At 34.6% G+C, this 17,216-nt stretch overlaps 1 protein-coding gene across 1 annotated transcript in view; it reads right to left on the reverse strand.

Moving 5' to 3' along the window:
* Positions 1–17,216, reverse strand: part of LOC138692243 (uncharacterized) — a 180,655-nt gene that overhangs the window by 18,153 nt on the left and 145,286 nt on the right. The window contains exon 5 of the mRNA XM_069815379.1: positions 5,649–5,848. Coding sequence (XP_069671480.1) covers positions 5,649–5,848 — 200 coding nt within the window. The remainder of the gene's footprint in view (positions 1–5,648; positions 5,849–17,216) is intronic.

Below are 17,216 nucleotides of genomic sequence, written 5' to 3' on the forward strand. Positions count from 1 at the left end.
ATAATTTACACAGGAAATGAGATTTTCATCAAGATGATTCATCAATTAAATAAGTGACAGGAAGCTGATTTAATGTCAGTAGTGTTAAACGGGATATTTTGTAATTCCTACAATTTGCGGCATGCCATATTGTTTTTCATTTATACAAATCATAAAATATTGCATTTCAACTTCACACCTGAATAACACGGAAAACTGTCCACAACGGAAAAAAAAAATTACGACCACGTCACTTCCGTCTTGAACAAGTTTCACTGCACTTTCTCGTATATAAACACATGAAACCATTAAATATGAACACGTAGGTCTTACCTTTCTTTAAGGGAACACTTACGTGATTTTTAAAACTTCCACAATTTTCATCCAAAATTTGTGAAATTTAAACTACATAAACAAGCCTGCAACAGTGGCGTAGCCAGACTATTTTGGGTGGGCCAGATATGCAGGGTTTAGAAAGTACCTGACCCATCTCCTGACAATGCCGCTGTCGTCAACTCTCTTGAAACTCATTCTCGGAAATCTTATTTAATAGCATGCAAAATTATGATAAACAATCATGCAAGGCATACCTATACAAACGCTTCATCAGGTGAACTGGAGCTGTCGAGATTTCCTAGCAACGAATCTGTCGATCACTGGTGATGGGTCCTTCAACAAATCCCTACTTTTCTCTTTTTCGATGGATAGAATTGCTAGATTACAAAGCCTTGTGCTTGACATGATTGTCGAATTTTTCTTCGTTTCAGAGCTTTGAAAAGTTTTATATCATTGCCTTAATGAAGGACGAACATTTACTAATATCCATTTTTGGAGACTGAGGTGCTTCCAATAATGAATTTGCAAGAGCAAAAATATCGTCTAAACATACCAAATAAAATAAGGTGTCAAATTTTTGTAGCTGATGTAACAATTCAGTAGCCTCCAAGGCTTCCTTCTTTTTATCGCTGCCAGACAATTATTTAGGCCCAACCCAACACAGTTAAATTGGCTCTTGAAGAAATGAACGCATTTTTTACTTGTTACCTTAATGTTATTGATTATAACCAGGGAAAGGATTTATATGTAAATACATATTTACTTATAAAGCTAATATAATTTATATTTTGCATTATCTTTATGTTTCACAATGTGTAGGGTTGAAAAATCCTACTTTTATTTTCCATATTTTTCCATATTTTAGAGTTTAGTACATATTTTCGTTAATTTCCATATATTTTCCATATTTCATATAAAACAGTCCATATTATATTAGGTTTAACAATAAAACAAAACAAAATTCCATTAACTTTTAAAAATACATTTCAACAATAGAGATTTAAACACATGTTCAGTAATCCCTTTAACATCAGAGTTATTTGAAAATTAGCAGTCCTATCAACAATGGGAAAGTAAGTTACAAAACTGTATTAATTTAATTTAAAATTTTTAACAGACTTCAGTTGTGCAGCTCAACAGTTAAATGCCAGTCAGAGTACACATAGGTTCAGTTTTGTAAATCATACTATAAAGACGGTAAATATGCCAAAAGTACGTCATTCAGTCAATTTAAAATCAAAACTAACAAGTTACATTTCAGAATTTAAAGAAGATGGTTTATCAACTGACAATAAAATATTATTTTGTAATTTGTGTCAGTGTGCAGTATCATCTACACAAAAGTTCCTGGTGCAACAACACATTACAACTAGTAAACATCAGGCCAACAAACAACTAAATTCCAAGCAGAGACAATTGTTTTTAACACAACCAACAACATCGAATGTAAGATCTGAGTTTAACATCGACCTGTGCCGTTCTCTCATCTCTGCTGATATTCCTCTCTACAAACTAAAGAATAAGGTCTTCAGGGAATTCCTTGAAAAATATACTCAACATACAATCCCGGATGAGTCAACACTTAGGAAGACGTATGCTCCATCCATCTACGATGAGACAATACAGAAGATAAGAGATGAAATTAAAGATAGTTCAATTTGGGTTTCCATTGATGAGACTCCCGACAAAGAAGGTAGACTTGTTGGTAATGTAGTTATCGGTTTGTTAAGTGAACAATATTCTGAACGAATTCTTTTACATTGTGATGTTCTAGAAAAGTGCAATAACAAAACTATAGTTAAACTGTTCAACGAAGCTATGGGTATCCTGTGGCCAAAGGGTATTATGTACGATAATGTGTTATTCTTTATTAGCGATGCTGCCCCTTATATGGTCAAAGCTGGACAAGCATTATCTGTTGTATATCCTAAATTGACTCATTTTACTTGTGTGGCGCATGCATTTCATCGTGTGGCAGAAGTGGTCAGAGACAATTTCCCTAAAGTAGATTTGTTGATTTCATCAGTGAAAAAAGTATTTCTCAAAGCTCCCAGTAGAGTTAACGTGTTGAAAGAAATGTACCCTGAAATTCCATTGCCACCAAAGCCAATTTTAACTAGATGGGGTACATGGCTAGAAGCAGTTGAATATTATGCCGAACATATAGACTCTATTAACAATGTTCTCCTTGCATTGGACTCTGAAGATGCAGTCTCAATTGATACTGCGAAAACAGTTACCTGTGACATAAGTGTGAAGAATGACTTAGCTCACATTCAGCATACATTTTCATGCATCATAAAAACGCTCAAAAGTCTCCAAAATAGGCACCTTTCACTATCTGAAAGTTTTGAAATTATAAATAGTACTGTGGAACAACTGAATCGTGGTAGAGGTAAAGTTGCAGATGCAGTAAGAGCTAAGGTGGACACTGTACTTTCAAAAAACCCTGGATATGAAGAACTACAAAAGGTTGTTGCTGTGATGAGTGGTGAATCAACAGTGAAGATTAACTTGGACTTATCCCCAGCAGACATTGTGAAATTGAATTATGTACCAGTTACTTTTTGTGACGTCGAACGCTCTTTTAGTCAGTATAAATCTATCCTCAGAGACAATAGAAGAAGATTCACTTTTCAGCACTTGAAAGAAATGTTTGTAACCTATTGTTATGGTAACAGACAATAAAAATTGTGTTTTGTTGAAACTACATTGGAAGATAAGGTACGTCCATTATATTTTTTGTTTAGTTTGATTAAAATGTACCAATATTTAACGTACATAGTCATTTTTTTATAATTTTAAGTCCATATTTAATTCCATATTTTGGTAAAAATCCATATTTAATTCCATATTTTGGTAAAAATAACTACATATATATTTACATATTTCATATATTTTTAGTCCATATAAATCCGTTCCCTGATTATAACTATTGCTCTGGATCCATGGTTTAGTTTTAATATTGAGTATTTTCCATAACAAACGCAAAAATTCGTATATTTTTGGGTGGGCCTGGGCCCACCTGCTGGCTAAAGGTTTTTAAATTATATTTTTAAATATATTTTATAGTGATGTTACTAGAAAGACTCCTTGCGTCAAAGTTTTCAAAATTTTTAGTTCATATTTGCTCAAAGTCTTGATAATAATCATGGGAATAAAAATTAATTAGCTTTTTGAGCTCAGTCTAAATACTCATAGAGTCTCACAATAAATTTACCACTGTAGCATATTTTAATCTAAGTGCAATATGAATATGTCCAAAGAAACTTAATATTAATATTTCATATAAATGATAATTAAATTTTATTTATCAACATTTAATTGACCTCTGTGAGAAGTTTCAGAAAAATCTGACAATTACTGTTGTGCCAGGAGCGTTTTTTATTCGATAAACTGCTAAAATTTTAAAGTCGAGAAAATAGCATTAAAAAATTTTTTCTCTCAAGTCATTCATGCACGGTAAGTTGGACCACATTTTATTATATGGCTAGATCATTTCAAACAATCTCAAATATAATTACGATCATAAAAATAAACAAAAAAAGTGGATTTCCTTAATTTTTCAGTATTATTTACAAATGCAAACATAACTGCTATGTTGGCAGCAAATAAATAAAGAGTTGGATATTTTGTTTTTGGAAGTACTACAGTATTTTAAATAAATCTTCTTCTTCTTCCCTTCAATTATTAGGCCATATGGCCTGTTATGATCTCATAGTTGAATTTTCAAACCAGCGCTTCTTTGGACGATGGAGAGATCTCTTCCTATTTGGACGATAGTGGAGCATGACTAAATGTGATAAATAATTGCATTGTGTTTTGAAATGTGTCATTTTGTAAATTAGCTTGTTCCAGATAACTGACACATTCATTACTTAACAAGCCAACAGGATCAACAATCTCCTGCTCGAATATGGCAATAATCGTGTGATTATTGTCAATATTCGTTATATTCTATGTTCCCTTGGGTTGTAACTTCCTGTTATTGCAAGTTATCTTGAACCTCCTGAGCGGGGACAGAGGGGCAGAGGGAAGGAAGCGCGTAACGTGGGTGGAGCCAACTGAGTTGTTTGCGCATGCTCCGCATCATAATCTCTTGTCAAGAAACATTGAACTATTTCCTTGACTGCGTACCAGTAGTGTTAACATGGAGCAGCAACCACAGGGTAGTAATTATGGTGAAATCACACCACCACGGAGAAAAAGTAATGCTGTTATCCATAGCCGAGAAAGGGAAATTATCGCAAATATAATAAAATTAAGCGTTGCGAGGAGGAAAAATTAAACAAATATTTGCTGGAACCTATTGCTAAGGAATATGAGAGAGCGGCTAAATACTCTGGCAAAAGTATTAGTTCTGTGAAGAGAATTAAAAATAATACTGAATTACAACCGAATGAACCTCACACTACTCCGGGAAAGAATAGGTATGTAATGTTTAAAAATTATTGCTATTGCTATAATAGTTATGTACAATTGTGTGTGTATTGAGAGCAACATAATGAATTCCTGTCCAAGTTATTATTTTCTTATAGTTCTACTAAACATATTATTTCATTCCAGAATTAGACTTGTGTAAAGTTGAAGTGGACGACTTTGATCAACATGTTATTCGGCATACAATCGGAGAATTCTATCTTGTTCAGAAAGTAGTAACTGCAATTAAGAAGATAATTCCGAATGGATGATGCTATTGGCGAAATAATTAATTTTGGACCAAGCGATGATGGTAGCAATGATAGGGATATGGATTGTGTATAATTGTAAATTAATGTAAATTCAAATAATAAGCCTGTAAAGTATTGTTATAAGAATATGTACTTATTAGCTGAAGGTGTAAGTCATGCAGGCCTATAAATTGTACAGAAGTAGCTGTAGTAACTCCTCCATTGCCGGTCCCCAGCCCGGATGAGAGAGGAGTGTACACACGATTATATTTAAATACTTACTCATTACAGGTTAATTAAAGCTTGCTACGAAACTATGTTCTCCTCTCAAAACCGGAGTATCAAGAGAAGATGATGTCTGTATTGAACCAAGTTCTTTTACAGTAGAGAGCCGTAAGGTAAAAGAACCAACGTTTTCTAAAGAGAGTCACGTTACCCAAGGGAGAGGCATCCTTGCCGTGTCGTTACGTTGATGAGTACATGCCGTACCGAGCAGTTCCAAAGACAGACTTAGGGAATGTATGGTTCAAGATAACTTGTAATAACAGTAACTGCCAACATTAAGAATAGTAAACAAAAAATTCCCAGCCTGGAAATATTTCTAAATAAATTTCTTCCTGCGGTAGTATTCCCAACATTAGCACCCCAAGAGACGTCACTTACCCGTTGAAAGCTGCATATGGAGCTCTGTGAACATGGGACATTGGCTTCTTGTCCTCTGTCCACGCCACCTGCTTGCTGGGGCCCTCTGGGGCGATGGCAGCAGCTGAGGCCACGGGCTTGGGGCGTTGCTTCTTGTACTCATGCAGGATGGGGATCTTGGAGTTCTTGTCTGCACTGCTCAAAATCACCTCCCGCTCGATCTGCAAGAATACAGAGCTGTCAGCTGACTCCTGCATTTAAACAGTGTGCACTTCCTACAAATTACTTGATCTAAGCCAGGAGAAAGCAATAGTGGATTGCTGGTAAACAAAAAGGAAATCACAATGCTTCTAAAATTGGATTTACTTACTTATTTAGTCAGTTACTTATTTAGTTACTCAGTTATTTAAGTTACTTATTTATTCATTGTTTGTTTACTTGTTCATTTATTTATTAATCTATTTATTTGCTTGACCTGGCTTATTTATTCATTGTTTGCTTACTTGTTTATTTATTTATCTATTTATTTGCTTGACCTGACTTATTTATTCATTGTTTGTTTACTTGTTTATTTATTAATCTATTTATTTGCTTGATCTGACTTATTTATTCATTGTTTGCTTACTTGTTTATTTATTTATTAATCTATTTATTTGCTTGACCTGGCTTATTTATTCATTGTTTGTTTACTTGTTTATTTATTTATTAATCTATTTATTTGCTTGACCTGGCTTATTTATTCATTGTTTGTTTACTTGTTTATTTATTTATTAATCAATTTATTTGCTTGACCTGACTTATTTATTCATTGTTTGTTTACTTGTTTATTTATTTATTAATCTATTTATTTGCTTGACCTGGCTTATTTATTCATTGTTTGTTTACTTGTTTATTTATTTATTAATCTATTTATTTGCTTGACCTGGCTTATTTATTCATTGTTTGTTTACTTGTTTATTTATTTATTAATCTATTTATTTGCTTGACCTGACTTATTTATTCATTGTTTGTTTACTTGTTTATTTATTAATCTATTTATTTGCTTGATCTGACTTATTTATTCATTGTTTGCTTACTTGTTTATTTATTTATTAATCTATTTATTTGCTTGACCTGGCTTATTTATTCATTGTTTGTTTACTTGTTTATTTATTTATTAATCTATTTATTTGCTTGACCTGACTTATTTATTCATTGTTTGTTTACTTGTTTATTTATTAATCTATTTATTTGCTTGATCTGACTTATTTATTCATTGTTTGCTTACTTGTTTATTTATTTATCTATTTATTTGCTTGACCTGACTTATTTATTCATTGTTTGTTTACTTGTTTATTTATTAATCTATTTATTTGCTTGATCTGACTTATTTATTCATTGTTTGCTTACTTGTTTATTTATTTATTAATCTATTTATTTGCTTGACCTGGCTTATTTATTCATTGTTTGTTTACTTGTTTATTTATTTATTAATCTATTTATTTGCTTGACCTGACTTATTTATTCATTGTTTGTTTACTTGTTTATTTATTAATCTATTTATTTGCTTGATCAGACTTATTTATTCATTGTTTGCTTACTTGTTTATTTATTTATTTATTTATTTATTAATCTATTTATTTGCTTGATCAGACTTATTTATTCATTGTTTGCTTACTTGTTTATTTATTTATCTATTTATTTGCTTGACCTGACTTATTTATTCATTGTTTGTTTACTTGTTTATTTATTTATTAATCTATTTATTTGCTTGACCTGACTTATTTATTCATTGTTTGTTTACTTGTTTATTTATTAATCTACTTATTTGCTTGATGTGACTTATTTATTCATTGTTTGCTTACTTGTTTATTTATTTATTTATTTATCTATTTATTTGCTTGACCTGACTTATTTATTCATTGTTTGTTTACTTGTTTATTTATTAATCTATTTATTTGCTTGATCTGACTTATTTATTCATTGTTTGCTTACTTGTTTATTTATTTATTAATCTATTTATTTGCTTGACCTGGCTTATTTATTCATTGTTTGTTTACTTGTTTATTTATTTATTAATCTATTTATTTGCTTGACCTGACTTATTTATTCATTGTTTGCTTACTTGTTTATTTATTTATTTATTAATCTATTTATTTGCTTGATCTGACTTATTTATTCATTGTTTGCTTACTTGGTTATTTATTTATTTATTTATCTATTTATTTGCTTGATCTGACTTATTTATTCATTGTTTGCTTACTTGGTTATTTATTTATTTATTTATCTATTTATTTGCTTGAACTGACTTATTTATTCATTGTTTGTTTACTTGTTTATTTATTAATCTATTTATTTGCTTGATCTGACTTATTTATTCATTGTTTGCTTACTTGTTTATTTATTTATTAATCTATTTATTTGCTTGACCTGGTAGGGATAAGGTCATCAGGCCTTCTCTTTCCCTCTACTAGAGGATTACAACTACAATATTAAAATTACAAATACAATTAATATTATATTTACAATTACAACAATTACAATAGAATCAAAGTACTAAAAGATTACCTGATTAATAAAGAGTAGACAATTTATTGTGGAAGTTAAGAATAAAGAAAGAATTATTTCCTGAAGTACAAATTAAACATATAATAATTATATAGGGATGAAGTTACTGGAAATTAAAATATTTTATGCTAGAATAAGAGAACTATTTACAAGAAGCCATGTCTGAATGAGTCTCAATTACTGACCAAGTGCCCAATAAGTTTGCGTTTGAATTCAATTTTATTTCGACAGTCCCTGATGCTAGCAGGTAGCAAATTCCAGAGTCTTGGCAGGGCTATTGTGAAAGAGGATGAGTATGAGGTGCGATGGAATGGTATTGTTAGTATTGTTTCATGGCGAGAACGTGTGTTCAGATTATGGTGGGAAGAAAGATGAGCAAAGCAAGAAAACTGTCTTCAGGTGAACAAAAATATGGCGATGAGAGTATTCTATTCATTCGGGTTCCATGTGCAGTTGCTGGTCTGCCATCAGGCACTTCCTCAGATGGCAGATAGGGAGTGTCCACCAGATGTAGAAGGTACAGGGAAATAAAATATCCGGGGCAGATCAAAACCAGTACTGCTACCTTGCAGTGAATAATTGGCTCTACAAAGGCTAGAAGAAGGAAACCCCGATTACAAATTGCCAAGTCCTCCAAGTTGGGGTTTAGATGTGGGACTGACGAACTCACTCCAGTAAATAAAACTACTGTTGACCATTTGGGGAGGGGATTAGGAACGCACCAGAATATCTGGTGTTTTAATTCCCTGCATAATGAACATATAAAATTAATTTATAAAGATTATAGTATAATTTCGAGGGAAAAATTGTTCCTGGGCCAGGCATCGTACTCGGAACCCTTGGTTAAACGTACCAACGCTCAACTAAGTGAGCTACCCAGGAACTCTACCAGACACCGATCCAATTTTTCCTTCTACAATTTAAGTCACACACAGTTTGCGTGCACTCAATGTTGGTTCCTTGACGGTTGTCAGCCCACTTTGAGGTGGATATAGAGAGAAAAATTGGTATTGACAACTTTATTATTTTTAACTACTATTAATTCGAGCAGATTGTATGTGCAAGCAAACCCATCTCTTTCGGAATTTTTGTCATATTATACTCTTACTTACTTACTTACTTACTTACTGGCTTTTAAGGAACCCGGAGGTTCATTGCCGCCCTCACATAAGCCCGCCATTGGTCCCTATCCTGAGCAAGATTAATCCAGTCTCTACCATCATATCCTACCTCCCTCAAATCCATTTTAATATTATCTTCCCACCTACGTCTCGGCCTCCCCAAAGGTCTTTTGCCCTCCAGCCTCCCAACTAACACTCTATATGCATTTCTGGATTCGCCCATACATGCTACATGTTCTGCCCATCTCAAACGTCTGGATTTTATGGTCCTAATTATGTCAGGTGAAGTATACAATGTGTGCAGCTCTGTGTTGTGTAACTTTCTCCATTCTACTGTAACTTCATCCCTCTTAGCCACAAATATTTTCCTAAGAACCTTATTCTCAAACACCCTTAATCTCTGTTCCTCTCTCAAAGTGAGAGTCCAAGTTTCACAACCATACAGAACAACCGGTAATATAACTGTTTTATAAATTCTAACTTTCAGATTTTTTGACAGAAGACTAGATGACAAAAGCTTCTCAACCGAATAATAACAGGCATTTCCCATACTTATTCTGTGTTTAATTTCCTCCCGAGTGTCATTTATATTTGTTACTGTTGATGCAAGATATTTGAATTTTTCCACCTCTTCGAAAGATAAATCTCCAATTTTTATATTTCCATTTCGTACAATATTCTGGTCACGAGACATAATCATATACTTAGTCTTTTCGGGATTTACTTCCAACCCAATCGCTTTACTTGCTTCAAGTAGAATTTCCGCGTTTCCCCTAATCGTTTGTGGATTTTCTCCTAACATATTCACGTCATCCGCATATACAAGACTCTACTACTTACAAATGTTATAGGGAATGTGTTCAGCTTATGAGCGTCTTCAGATTTATAGTTCCTGCTTCCTTAAGGAACAGGACCTGCTTTCAATGAACTTACTTCTTACAAAAAAATAGAGGACTCTCAAGTTCTTCATGACTTTTGGATACCGGTAACCTTATACAGTGATGTTAGTTGGCGACGCTCGGGTTTTGCAGGAGTCGTTCCCCGTCAAGAGATAGCATAATCACCGGGAAGAGTGCGTCCGCATTCTCGGCGCGTGCAAGCACTGAGTGACACTGCAGTTTCGCTTTAGTTGTGTTGTCTTATGAGTAGTAAATTAGCGGTGAAAGTTGTAGCTAATCTTAAAAGTTTAAGTTAAGTTTAAAGTGCTTCGTGTAAGTTACTGTTCTAATGACTTATTCATTGCGTGAACGTACTTATCTATACAATACATACATACACGAAAACGAAAATCTTGTGCGGCGAGAAGACGCAAATTTCGGGGAAAGTTTCCACAGAGATCTGTTCCAGCTGCCAGTACAATAAGAAGACTTTATAAGAAGTTCATGAGGACAGGTTCGGTAAACGATGAAAAACCGAAAAGAGAACGCCGTCATGGATGAATATATAATAGGATGCGAAACTGCGGTCAGCACCATCTGGCGGCGAGGGGCTGAAATAAGATGATCAGCGCCCAACGTCGTAGGTGGTGAACATTAGAACTACGTGTTGGGTACAATACCCAGAGTTCTCTATTTATCCGTTCGAGATATTGCTCGAAGAGACAAGATGGCAGACAGAAACTTGCTAATAAGTGAACGGAAAGTGATACTACGTGTGTATAAGCAGTGTATGTTAAACAATGATGTTTATGGACGTTGTAAAAATAGTGTTGTTGAATGTACTGTAAAGTAATAGTAATATAATAAATTGAACTATCTAAGTAGTTCTTGCAGACTTTTCCATTGCGCTGTACAATAAATACCCAAAGAATACAATCCCAATTATCTAACTTTTTGCTTAATTTTTTTGTCTCTGTCTGGTTATATTTTAATTGGGTACTGTAAAATAGATAGTCTCTTTTATCTTCCTGTTGGCTCCGGTAAGAATTTTCAGTAGATGATGCTGTGAGGAATAAAAATGTAAATGTTTTACTTTAAATTGGGTTAGTTTTGAATATCGATGAGGGTGGGAGGGAATACTTTCTGCACAGTTTAACATTTTCGTCACCAGGTGCGCTGCTAAATGCATGGAGTAATTAGTTACTCTTTTCGCTACCTGGTGCGCTGCTAGATGTAATAACGCCCCTCCTCCCAACAGGTGGCAACAAGATCAATTTCTACAACAGCGCCTCTAGTATGTGTTACGGGAAACTCAGTAAGTTTCGCATGCTATTATATATTCATCCATGACGCCGTGTTCTGTCGCAAGAGAAATTAGACGACATTGGTGAAAGATTGGACCATATCCCTCACAAATCTTGCGAGAGTGACAGCAAATTTCATAAACAAGATGTCAAATGTGTGTGCAGTAAATGGAGGGCATTTTGAGCAACGAATGTGAGTTTGGTAAGTACTGTAGCTTTTAAGCTTTGTCAGTAGGACTGTAGGCCAGGTAGGCCCAGGCCCACCCAAAAAATTTGCGAATTTTTTTAGTCTTTTTTAGGAAAAATACTTGACATTAAAAATAAACTATGGATTCAGAGCAATAGTTACAATCGATAGAATTAAGATAAGAAGACAAAAATGCGTTGAAAAGTGTAATTTTGTTTTGTAGATTGTCGTTTCCAAACTCCGGACACAAGCCACTATTAAACCCACAAGCCACTATTAAACCTTGTTTTATTTAAGTGGTGAGCAATTTTTGCTCTTGCAAATTCATTATCAGAAGCACTTCAGTCTCCAAAAATGGATATTAATAAATGTTTGTCCCTCATTAAGGCAACGATACAAAACTTTTCAAAGCTCCGAAACGAAGAAAAATTCGAAGAATTTTATTCCAGTGCTGTTTGTATGGCAAAACTTTTCGAAATCAGTGTCTCTGCACAAGAAAAAAGAAATTATCGACCACCTCAATCTCATCATTACTGATGATGGTGGTGCTACGCTGAAGAGTTCCGATTCAGAGCAACAAGATAAGGTTTTGCTGAGAGCAAGTTTATATACTAATAATATCATGCCAGAAATGGAAAGATGGTTTCAACAAAATTCTGTTTTCTGTGAAACAGTATCAGCTTGTGATCCAAAGTCTTCTGATTTCATGAACTTCAAGACGCTGCGAGAACTGACTTGTATGGATCTTCAAATTGTGTGTTAAACATAAATAAGGAAGTTCCAGGAAAACAGTGTTCCCTAGTGAAATCAATGAATATTACATCAAAACATGTGTGTTCTAAACTACAGAACATAAACATGGGTTTGGCATTCCAGGATCTACTCTAAATGTTACATATTATACTATGGTCTGTCCAAAACAACTTCCGACCTGACAAATGGCGCCTTTAGCATGTTACCATGGCAACCATTCAAATAAACCAATCACGAGAGACGCGTAACCATGGTAACGGGACGGTGTTGCCGTGTCTATGTTTACAAGTTGCACGTGAATACCACGGCCTAGCGGTGAATGCAGTGCCCGGAATGACTGAGTTGGCTGGTTAGCGCGTGCTTTGTGTGAATTAAAAATATTATTTAGTTGGATTATTGTTTTAGTGTATCGATAATTATTGTGTTCAAATTATATTACACGTATTATCTTCGTTGTCATTGGTGGAGTGTGTGGCTAGTGTGCGTTTTCTAGTTTCTGCGAGAGTTTCTAAACAGGTCGGAAGGAAGGAAAGGCAGGCGGAGAACAAAGAATATTGTACAAGGTGCCCCGTTAAAGAGTCAAGCCTCTTTTACGTTTGGCGCAAGTCGTAATGAGAACTGCTGCTTGAGTTAAAATTAATAAGAGCACTTTTATCGATATTGGAAAAGAAAAAGGCCGTGGAAATTTTAATCATAAATATTTTTTAGTTTACTACTTTTTCAACGTCTTTCTAACAACATTACATTGAAGAATACCGACACTCATAAAAGTAAAGGCTTCGTATTATAATATTTAAACCTGTTTTTACAGTTTACAATCCTTTCGACGCTTTTCTAACGGTATTGCATTGAAGAATACTACTACTACTACTACTACTACTACTAATAATAATAATAATAATAATAATAATGATAATGATAATAATAATAACAATAATAATAGACTAATAAAAGTAATAATGTACACAAATTTTAATGCCTAGTGTTCAACAAACTGGTTAGAAATGTATGTGTTCATGTCAGCCGTTCATTACTGCACTCTATCGGCAGAGCGCTCGCTTACACGAAAGATGGGAAACATGACAACACTGCTCCCCCTTCTCTGTAAACTGTCAAGTCGGAAGTAGTTTTGGTCAAGGTATAATTCGTCCCATCACAACTGCATCCGCAGAAAACACTTCTTCTGCATTACCACGAATAAAAACTTACACAAGGACAGCCACGTCAAGCACAAGGCTTTGTAATCTAGCAATTTTATCCATCGAGAGGGAGAAAAGTTGGGATTTGTTGAAGGACCCATCATCAGCGATTCGTTGCTAGGAAATCTCATCAGCTCCAGTTCACCTTATGAAGCGTTTGTATAGGTATGCCTTGCATGATTGTTTATCATAATTTTGCATATTATTAAATAAGACTTCCGAGAATGAGTTTCAAGACGTTGACGGTATTGTTAGGAGATGGGTCAGGTACTTTCTAAAGCGCGCATATCTGGCCCACCCAAAATTAGTCTGGCTACGCCACTGGTTAATCCTGGCGGCCCCCTTCGTGTTATTCGACAGGAGTAGGCTACGTGCCGGCACCGGCTTTTCCCTTCTCCCTTCCTCATCTTAATCACCACCCTCACCCATTCCCTACACTACACTTACACATACACTCACCCTAGTACAAGACATAACTTTACACAGATACACAACATGTACAGTGTGGCCCGCCGAAGTGGTGTACAACTAGAAAATGGGTCACAGTTCTGCCATCTATCCGCAATATGCGGAACCCAAAACACACATACACACTGTATTTTAGCAATTGACGTTAAGGTACTTATCTAGTCTTTGAAGAAAAATTTACGGTTTTAATTAAATTTTTAAAAACTCCTTTTATCCTGATTAGTCGACAAAAAATTAAAGATTTTCTTACAAAATAAACTCCTCAAATATTTGGGGGAGGGGCAGGAGTGGTAATTTTTAAAGCGAAAACTGAAATTTGTTTTGTTTTAGTGCTTGGCCCATAGTTTTCATGTTAGAACAAAATTTCTTTCACTCTCATACTCCTAAAAGAATATACAATAGGCTTTGGAAACATTTTTTCCCAAACTCTGTGTGACTTGAATTGTGGTTTTCTGTTAACGAACAGTGACGTATATTATAAAAATCTGGTTTTCCCTTTAAATTCGCTTTACGGTATTAATTAGTGTGAAAATAATTGCGATTTTTTAATTATTTAACATAAATCAATTATTAATGTTTAAATACAGTATTTAATATAAATTGATAGTCAGTACATAATTTAAATTTAATAGCTCAAAAATATTCAATGGGAATATCCATTAACAAAACAAAAATAATGACCTTTTGTGGCAAATACCCAATACCAAGCAACATTTGTTTAAATAACACAATTTTGGAAAGAGTTAATGAGTTTAATTATTTAGGATATAAACTTTCTTTTGTTGAAAATTTGGATTTATCAGAGAAAATTGTAAAATTCAACAAACCAATGGGCATCATTAGTAGAGTTTTAAAACCTTCATTAGTACAAAAATCAACTGAAAGCAGACTAACAGCTTGCGAGATGAGATTAATGCGCCGAACACTAAATGGAATCGAAAGAAAAATGAAGATATCCTTCAAGAACTTAATGTGTCATCAATACTGGACTATATCTCCAGATATCAGTTAAACTGGAAGGAACACGTCTCAAGAATGGTTTCATCCAGGATCCCTAAGGCAATAATGAAGTATCGTCCAAATGGGAAACGGTCACTTGGTCGACCTATGAAAAGATGGCAAGAAAATCGCTTTTTCAGGCCGTAACAGTTCTTTTGGGACTAGTACTTGACAGGACGATGATGATGATGATGATGATGATTATTATTATTATTATTATTATTATTATTATTATTATTATTATATAAATTGATATCTACCTTTACATTACGGATATACAAGCAGATCGCTAGCTCTCGCGGATAACGTGCTTACCGTCTTACGACTCTACAGTCTGGAAAATAAACTTTCATATAATTAGTGAATTACGTATTTGTTTAAGGAAATAGAATACAATCTTACCTGAATTTCAGAACAGTTACTTAAAATGTCCTTCATTACATTCTATATATGTTGCAGCGATGTGTACAGTCTGGGACACACTCACTGGGGCTGTACTCGCTAATATTGTGTATTAGCCGTGTACAACGTTCCTACTTATCGAGAACGAGCATTCGTAACTGATCTGCAAGCTTGCTGTGTGACAATTAGTGCATTGAGTTTTCCTGACCTCATGTATAGCGTGGCCCAGAACTTTATACATCGCTGCGCCATGTGTATAGAACGTAACGGAGGACATTTTGAGCAACTGCTCTGAAATCCAGATAAGATTATCTTCAAGCGTAACGATGGACATTTTGAGCAACTGCTCTGAAATCCAGATAAGATTATCTTCAAACGTAACGGTGGACATTTTGAGCAACTGCTCTGAAATCCAGATAAGATTATCTTCAAGCGTAACGGTGGACATATTGAGCAACTGCTCTGAAATCCAGGCAGGGGCGGCTTTCGAAGAGGGGCTGCGGAGCTGCAGCACCCCTCGTTTCATGTCGTGAAAAACATTTATTATACAGTTTCTATTTAGCGGCTCGAATTTAAAAAGAAAAATTTCGCTCTCAATGACATGTACGCAATCGTTAGTGAAGTCACTTCCTCCCCTGGTGCTGCCAGAGCGAAGCCATAGACAAGGACTATAGGGTGAAGCCACTTCGTCCTCCGGAGCTGCCAGTCTCGTCTCGGATGCTTTGCGCGTTAGTTTTACCCCTCCACCCTTCTGCCACTGGCCGTGAATCCAGAGGTTCCCGGCGCTGCAAAATTTGCAGCAGTTTGTCAGTAGCGCGCAGTTTTAAATACTTTTTTTTTAATGTTGTGAGTATAACAATGTGAAATTAAGTGCCCATCAGTTGAATCTCATAATGGTAAGAGCCGCTAAACAAAATACAAAGGCTCGCATACTTTTTGATAATTTATCCAGTATCCCTGCTTTCTTCTCTCGATCTCCACACAGTCTGTATTAGATTAATGTGTTTCAAAGACAATTCCATCAGCTGGGGCAACAAGATGGATTTAAAATAAGAACAGTAAATGTTGTTCATGAGAAGAAGGAGCCATTGCTAGAATGTTTTCAAACCATAATGGCATCTGAAACATCTTACAACATCACAATAAATGAGGCAAGCGCCCTGGTGCGTACTCTTGAAGATCCTGAATTCAATTTCTGGCTCAGTTATTTTTTTCATTTATTGATGTATCATGTATATATATATTATACAACCAGCTACAACATCGTCAGTTAGATATTTCTAAGGTTCAAATCTGCATATAAAAATTAAATTATGGTTTATTTCACGACACTCGCAATTGCAGGGATTATATCAGCGTCGCCGGTGTGTCGAAATTTTGTCCGCAGGATTCTTTTAAATGCCAGTGAATCTACTGACATGAGCCTGTCTCATTTAAACACAACTTACAAGATAAGGCGCATGGAACTAATCTTTAAATAAAATAAGTTGCTTGGTTTATTTTTGTATACAGCCCCCCTTAATTCAATATCTACGAGCCGCCACTGAATCCAGGCAAGATTATCTTCAAACGTAACGGTGGACATTTTGAGCAATTGCTCTGAAATCCAGATAAGATTATCTTCAAGCGTAACGGTGGACATTTTGAGCAACTGCTCTGAAATCCAGATAAGATTCTCTTCAATCCATTAATAAGTAATTTTATTTACTAGTTACGTGAAAGATCACTTGC

This window comes from Periplaneta americana, chromosome 16 (genome assembly GCF_040183065.1).
Source record: "Periplaneta americana isolate PAMFEO1 chromosome 16, P.americana_PAMFEO1_priV1, whole genome shotgun sequence".
NCBI classification, from domain to species: domain Eukaryota; kingdom Metazoa; phylum Arthropoda; class Insecta; order Blattodea; family Blattidae; genus Periplaneta; species Periplaneta americana.